An 8507-nucleotide genomic window follows, 5' to 3' on the forward strand; every position below is an offset into this window, starting at 1 on the left:
ACTTCAGACTACAGATGGAGCAATCAAGACAGGAGACAACCAGCGGTTCATGTCTCTTTTCTCCTTGCTATCAGGACAGATTGCGGCATCGCAACCCCAGCAACCTAACCCCATGATTGCACCTCCTTTTACACCTGTTCCCCCACCCCCTGGCTTCTCAGAGAATACACCTTCAGTTTCTAGCAAGCCTACGGTCCATCCCCCCCCCCTCCCTCCAACAAGATGCAACGTACCAAGTGTTTCGCCAATGGAGACTCTGTTTCGAGGTTATGCGGCATTAGTTGGACTTGATAGGTTACATCAAACTTCCCAGCTGATTCACTGAGAACTTGCATCTCCCTGGACGTCCAGCGCCTGCTTACGCATACACTGGGCATCCCTCCCAACACATCACTTTCCCCTACAGAGGTGTTGGATACACTGCAAAAGCACTTTCGCAGCCTCAGAAATGAAGCCTTACGACGCAGGGAATTGTTGTCCTGCAAACAAGCTGTCGGAGAATCGTTTGCAGACTACTACGCACGCCTCAAGGATCTCGCTGATGAAGTGGACTTATGCACTGGCAACCCCACCTCCTGCACCGAACGGCAACTGCAGATGGTAATTTGAGGGTGTGAGAGACGAAGAGTTAATACAACGCCTTATCCCCCTCCAACCCTCATCTACCCTCGCAGATTCGTGACATGCTGGCCGCTCCTACGAATCTACACGTGCGACTGCATCAGCCATTGCATCTTCCCCTAGCCAGGTCAACGCAGTATCTACATACAAGAAGAACCAGCGTCTACAGAAGAGGACTTCTCATCGATCTCCTGACCAATGTTCTCACCAGTCTCCAAATAGTGACCCTTGTGAATATTGCTCTCGCAAACATGATTCCGGACAATGCCCAGCCATGGGTGCATCGTGCAATAAACTGCAGACGCACGGGTCATTGGCCCGCACTCAGAAATGCCCCTGCTAAGGAACTCAGTGCAAGACCTGCCAGAAAAACAGGGACATTTTGAGAAGATGTGCAGGTCTACCAAGAAAAGTCAGACTGGTAATACAGCTTCACCTTCCTAATAAGTCAAATCCCAGCTGCCGTTTCGTGGGTGATAACTTGGGTAGCGAGTCCCCCACACCAGTCACTGTCTCTCTGTCATTTGGCGATATATCATCACATCTCCAGCTAATCCCTGATACAGGAGCAGACATCACAGTGATTGGCACCATACATTTGGATGCACTCTGCATACCTCGGACAAGGCTTGAACCTCCACCCATGACAGATGTCGTGACAGCAGATGGAATCCCCATGACCCCGGCTGTAGGATGCTTCCAGGCAACACTTCGTCTTGGCAACAAGTCTTGTCAGCAACCATACATGTTCATGAGGATATCCAGACTCCCCTCCTCTCCGTGGAACATTGCCGAGCTCTCGCCATAGTGTCGCTGGAATTCCCGAAGCCCATCCTCAAGGTAACACAAGGTCAACAGATGCGCTCAGTTTCCTGCCTCTGCCATGACATCACCCGCAGCTATTAAGGACTATTTTCTTCGGCACTTCAGCGACGTCCTCATATCCAAGAAGGATCTACAAACCCAGGCACTAAAGAAAATGGCAGGCCCTCCAATGAGGATTCACTTGAAACCTGGTGCTACACCATTCGCTGTGCATACACCCAGGACCATTCCGTTTGCTCTCAGAGATCAAGTGAAAGAAGAACTTGACTCCTTGGTGCAACAAGGAATCATCAGACCAGCAGGTGACGAACCCTCTGAATGGTGCCATCCCATGGTCTTGGTACCCAAGGAGAAAGGTGTGCGCATCACTGTTGATCACACCCGCCTAAATTCTCAGGTAGCCCGCCCTACACACCCTTCACCTACACCCCATGATGCCGTCCGCAACATCTCTCCTACTGCGAAGTACTTCACCACAGTGGATGCCCTGCATGGCTATTGGCAAATGGAGTTGGCAGAAGAGGACCGCCACCTGACTACATTTATAACTCCGTATGGAAGGTTCCAGCACTGTCGCGGCCCGATGGGATTTTCAGCTACAGGTGATGCATACTGCCTCCGTGGAAGATATGGCACTACAAGGTGTTCCCAACTGTGTGAAGGTTGTAGATGACATCTCCTTTCCGACGAGGATCTCCCTTCCCACCTACAACACGTGCACCAAATGCTGACCAGATGCCGTCAGTATGGCATCACCCTCAACAAGGAGAAATTACTGTAGCCGCCCCTAAAGTTAACTTTTGCGGTTATGTCTTATCATCGATGGTATTGCAGCAGACCCCGACAAGGTATCAGCTATACGCGACTTCCCTACACCGTCCAATGTCACAGACGTCAGGTCGTTTATGGATCTCGTCAATCAACTTGCCGACTTCACTCCAGACATTGCAGCAGCAGCACAGCCCCTACGTCCACTTATGAGCCCCAAATGCTCATTCGTCTGGACGCCCACCACGACCATGACCAAGCATTTAAGAAAGTCAAGACAGCTCTGACTTCACCACCTGTCCTGGCACCCTTCAATCCTGCTCGCCTGTGGTTCTACAAACAGATGCCTCACGCCTATACGGTCTCGGCTATGTCCTACTTCAAGATAACGGCCAAGGTCCAGTGTGGCTCTAGTTTCCTTACGGATACAGAGACTCGCTACGCCACCATAGAGCTGGAGCTACTTGCAGTCACTTGGGCTATAGCTAAGTGCCGCCTATACTTGTCTGGACTTCAGCATTTCACCTTAATGGCTGACCATCGCCCCTTGATACCAATTCTCAATCACTACACTTTAGATGCTATTGAGAATCCACGCCTTCAGCGCCCTCAAGATGAAAGTGGCCCCCTACATCTTCACTGCAGTATGGCGCGCAGGGAAACAACTTTCATACTAGACGCCCTGTCTCGCTCCCCAACCAGTCGCCCCACACCTGAAGATGAAGAGGAGTGCACTACTTCGACTGCACATGTCAGCCGTATCGTTGCCAGCACCGCCACTTCCACTGACAACCAGGCAACAGGACCCATCATCGAAGAAGACAAGTCTCTACAAGAAATCCGCACGGCCGCATCCCAGGATCAAGATTACAGTCGTCTCGTTCACTACGTCTCCAACGGTTTTCCTACCAACCGCTATGATCTCCACGCTTCCGCCCTCCCGTATTGGAAGCTGCAGGACAACCTTTACGCGGATGGAGAGTTAGTATTGTATGGACCCCGGATCGTCATCCCTGCAGCCCTTCGTAGACGCACCTTGGATCGACTCCATGACAGCCATCGAGGGATTGAAGCTACTCGACGTTGTGCAATACAGACAGTATTCTGGCCAGGTATCAATGCAGATATCAAGAGTAAAGTAGAAAGCTGTGAGGCCTGCCAACAGCTTCTCCCTAGTCAGCAACAAGAACCTTACATGTGTGACGACCATCCATCCCGGCCCTTCGAAAGTGTGTCAGCTGTCTTCTTCCATGTAGCAGGGAAATCCTGTGGACGTGACACAACTGCAGCCAGAGTTACAAGAATGTTCTGTGTTTTCTTCCGCGAGGTTGGTGTTCCACTCCGCTTACGAACTGATGGAGGACCCCCATTTTCCAGCCACGACTTCAAGCAATTTGCCGACCGCTGGGGAGTTCATCACATCATCACTTCTCCACATTACCCTCAGGCTAATGGACATGCAGAAGCTGCAGTGAAAGCTGTTAAACACCTTATCATCAAGACTGCCCCATCCGGGAACATAGATTGTGAAGCCTTTGATAGAGGACTGCTGGAGCTTCGGAATACACTGAACCCTGCTGGATGCTCCCCTGCGCAGATCCTCTATGGCCATCCTCTCCGCACTTGTGTTCCAGCTCACCCCAGATCATTCACAGAGGAGTGGCAAACTAAGACTGAAGATTACGACCGTCGCACTGCTGCCCAAACCGACCAGGCCATGAGCCTTTACAATTCACATGCCCGCCCTCTACCCAAACTCACCATCGGCCAACGAGTTAGGATACAGGACTCAACGACGCTTCGATGGGACAAGGTCGGCATCGTGATGGGCCGCGGAATGTCAAGAAAGTATGAAATACGCCTTCCAAGTGGTCGTGTATGGTTTTGAAACCAAAGACATTTACGCCCAGTGGCTAACATGAGTGATGACACCTCTCCCCAAGTCCCTGTGTCCCTTGCTCTGGCCAGGAAAGAGAGCCATCACTCGAACCCTCCAATGTCCCTCGCCATTCACCTCGACTAGCTCAGAGGAATTTATGTTCCGCTCGAGACACTGCTACGAGCGTAAAGGATGAGGAAGGTGTATAGATATTTAATGTTATGCTGTATATTGATTACATTACGTACAGTTTATGAACATTTTGTACATTTGCTTTGTATTATTCTATAGAAGAAGTATATTTATGTTTCCATGTATATTCCCCATTGCACATACTGTGAGACCACTATTTCATTATGCATCGTGGCAACATTGTAATTAGATGTGTCAACACTGCCTTTATTTCCCGCCATATGCATAGTCAGTCACTGCTCAGCGGTCATTGTTAGTGACAAGCGCGGACCTGCTTCCCGCTGCTGTCATCTTGATGTCTGTTTATCTTCATTACAAGATTTTAAAGAACCTATGGATTTAATTTGTCACCCCTTCATTCCATTTCTTGCATGGATGTATGTGGCAGCATCTCACACACCTGGAAAGGGGGATTCTTCGAATGACTGATTGGGGTTGTGATGAGGACACTCGCCACAACATTACGAAGAAATCTGTTCACTGAGGAACAGCTCAGAACCTTTATCAAAGAAGCTGAAGCTGTAGTCAACAACCACCCCTTGATGTACTCAGGAGACATGTGTGAAGACGAAGCCCTCACACCATCGCACCTCATCCGTGGAGATATTGTTCGTTTGTTGCCGCCCATGGTTCCTCACGAGGATATGCATATGACACTGACGACACGATAATTACATCACCAATATTTCAGGCCAAAACCCTCAACCGCTTTAGAAAGTAATGGAGGGAAGGATACCTGAAATCTCTGCAAGAACGTCATGATCTGCGAGACGCCCCCAACTGGGCTACGTGTAGGCGACCTCGTGCTGGTAAAAATGGACCAGCACAATCGCAGTCAATAGCCTCTCGGCAGAATCCTCGAGTTGTACCCAGATGAGAACGGAGTCGTCTGGTCCCTGAAAGTCCTGCTTGAGGGCAAGGAACATCTGCATGCAATGAAACACAAAATCCCACTTGAAATGAACCCACACGACAACAAGCGATGAGAAGATGAAGTCCAGGATGATGATAGTGAAGGAAACGTCAGTGATGGTGAGCCAGAGTTAGATGATATAGATGGAGAAAATCAACAGACTGATGAACTTGATGAAAGAGGTCGTGGATGAGTGAGTCTGTACGTGATGCAGGTATCTGAATGAAAAGGAAGGCTGCAGAGGAACAGAGGAAAAGGATGTTAGAGTGTGTAAAAGAAGATTTGATTTAGTGTAGTGTATGTTTCTGTCAAGAGTAAAGAGGTGAACTCTGAACCTCGTCAGAACATCTTTATGTGTTGATTTGTTAGCCTTGTGCATATTGTAACTCTTGCATTTCATGGGAAAAGTTCCCACATGTGTAACCTTTATTTGAGTGTTTTTTTGGTATCGGTGTTGGAACAACGAACATTTGAATTTGTAGATCGTAACAATCTCAGTGTGTGAGTAATCATCCGTTACTATTCTTGCCTTAATTGGCTGGTCTTGTGACATATTTCCAACCTCTATGATTACTGAATCACCTGTATGTAACTGCATTAGCATATTGATTTTTCTGTCATTGAATGACCCTTGTATGAGTGTGCTCTGAGACAAGCACTGAATAAGTTGCAAGTTCCTTGAAGAGGAATCTTGACTATGTTTATTTCACGATATTGCATATACTATTGATTGGGCTATGCTTGAGCGTTACTGTTGATTTTATCATGATATTGATGTTTCAGATACATTAGTGTTGATGGCCTAACTGTATGCATTGCATTGTATTGCTTTTCATGTGATTGCAGTTGTCATGATGTACCCTGTACTATCTGTTGCACTGATGCCATATTCAAACTGCTTTTTGATATGATCCTGTTGCCTTGGTATGTGTTGCTGTGTAGCATGTTATAGTGATTTGCCATTGCTTAAATTTGCTTGAACTTTGCTTGAGCCATTTATTGCATTTATTACCTTGATGGAGTTACAATTTGTACATTGCTTTTGATTTCTTTGATTATTGCATTGTGTCCTTTGCCTTTTTGAGTGATCACTCCATGTTGCACCTGTTTGCTGTCGAAAGCTAGACCCGTGTCGTAGCGCTGCACAAGAGTCTAGGCTTCGACGACCCGTTTGACCATGTTCTTCTGCTCCGTCTGTTTACCTCGTTACCTGCTTCCATTCTTTTCCCTCCCCCCTTTTTTTGGAAGGTGGAGAATGTCACAAAAAATTAGTGCGCAAATTTTCCAAGATGTATCTTCCGCCTCTCTGTATGTCTCCCTTTGTATCGAAAAGATTATTTGTCAAGCATATGGCAGATTGGCGGCTATGGAGAAATGGTTCCCTTTGAATGTGCACATTTATTGGTCATCGCCTCTCCCCATCCATCATTGTTCAATGGCAAAATTCATGCTGTTTAGTAAATTATATGAAAAACGAAGGAATGCCTCCTTCTCACGAAGATTAATTTGTCAAAAAGGACTAAGCCGATCTGCACGGCTATAAAACCCGCTTGAACGCCAATGACGGGGCAGTTCTCTCACTTGTCCCAGAGTGAGAAGAACTTCCTGCTTTGCTCTGCTGAGACCTGCCTGCCGACTGCTGCTGGATCCTGCCTCCTGCTGCTGCTGCCGCTTCCTGAGGTCCTGCCTGCCTGCTGCTGCTGCTCTGCTGCTACTGCTGCTGCTGCCGCCGCTGCCTGCTGCTACTGCTGCTGTTGCCGCCGCTGCCACTGCTATCTACTCGGGACTCCTGCCTGTAGGGGCTGCCCCTGCCACCATTCCTGCATTGTAGGCTGCCGAAGGGCGCCTTCAGCATCACCTGCTGCCACCTCTGAAGGCTTTGCTGATTTTCAGCCACTTTGATAAGCTTAATAGTCTTTGACTATAGAATAGGTCTGTACCCCTACTACTACTTAACCTTCCCATACTAACAGACTCCCCTGTGGAAAATCTGGTAGCCGTTGTGGTCTGAAAACTCCAGTTGAAGCAGGACCCAAGAGTCAAAATCTCCCACTCTCGCCATCTGTGGCAAGTGGCATAGGGACGTTAGGCTTGTCGCCTATAAGCCAAGAACTTAAGACAGTAAAAGGATTGGATTGAATTGGAATTGGCATTAAAAGCCAAGTGTAAGTTTGTGTGTGTGTGTGTTTGTGTTTCAATAAACTGTTTTAAGTTTTGCTTTCTACCCAAAGAATTCTCTGACTGTAGGACTTGACTGCTGGGTCATCTTAGTGCTCTGAGAGCAGTAAGGGGATTCCCCAGCGGCAACTGCTGCAGTCAGTATACAGCTACCAATAGGCTAGATAGGGCCTCCCTCCCAATAACAAAATAACATTTGAATTTCAGGTTCTATAATTCATTTTTCTACTTAAACTATAACTTTGTCTGGGGCCCTAGGGCTTAAAAGGTTGGTCAACGCAACCAGGCGCACTGTCTGTCTTCACTCTCCCCCCCTTTGACTTGGAAGCACCCCTAAGGATGCTGGCAACAGAACTGGAACAACTGCAACGAGAACTGGGAAAGACAACCAACATGGAAGCCACTGAAGAACTTAGCAGGAAAATAACAAAGGAAGATGAAGAAGATGACAAAAAGGACTGGAAAATGGTGATCTCAAAGAGAACTAAGAAACAGGTCAAAAGGACCAGCTTCAAAGAAGACGCTCCAGACCAAATCCATGGGAAACCAGAACAGAGCAAGGATTGTACACTTCAGAGTTGTAGCCAGCACCTCCACTTAAGGCTTCAGGGCTATAGCAGCCTTTCAGAACAAGAACAAGAGCTTACAATACCATGCAAAACCAAACTGTCAAGGACAATGGACCATCTCATCCAGAGATCCAAAAACAATCAGCACCTTAACATCAAAGAGTTGAAAGAAGAGAAAAAAAATCAAGAAGGCAGTAGTGGTAGGCTACCCTCTTGAAATGCTGGAAAGCCACCTGACAGACCTAGAAAACATAATAGCTGCAGTAAGGATGGAGAACAAGGAAGGCATTCTAACCAAAGCCGTCCTACTCACCTTTGTAGGAAACATTCCCGAGAAAATTGACTTGGGAATATTTGGGAAGTATGGAGTAAAAACATACTACCCAGAGCCTCTCAGGTGCTACAGATGCCAGAAATTTGGGCACCATAAGAATCAATGCCAAGCAAAACATGAGATTTGCACAATCTGCAGCAAGAGGCACCCAACTGAAGAGTGCATTGCAAAGTGCAAAGCTGGAGTGCCAACAACACCAAAGTGCCCAAACTGCAGCAAGGCACACAT

The 8507-nt window shown here is 47.6% G+C and overlaps 1 protein-coding gene across 1 annotated transcript; it reads left to right on the top strand.

Moving 5' to 3' along the window:
• Positions 1-2254: 2254 nt before the first annotated feature.
• LOC135196540 (uncharacterized protein K02A2.6-like) lies at positions 2255-4102 on the top strand. Its single transcript, XM_064223387.1, has one exon. The coding sequence runs from the start codon at positions 2255-2257 to the stop codon at positions 4100-4102; it is 1848 nt and encodes a 615-aa protein (XP_064079457.1).
• The last annotated feature ends 4405 nt before the right edge of the window (positions 4103-8507 follow it).

Source organism: Macrobrachium nipponense, chromosome 18 (genome assembly GCF_015104395.2).
Source record: "Macrobrachium nipponense isolate FS-2020 chromosome 18, ASM1510439v2, whole genome shotgun sequence".
In the NCBI taxonomy this organism is placed as follows: domain Eukaryota; kingdom Metazoa; phylum Arthropoda; class Malacostraca; order Decapoda; family Palaemonidae; genus Macrobrachium; species Macrobrachium nipponense.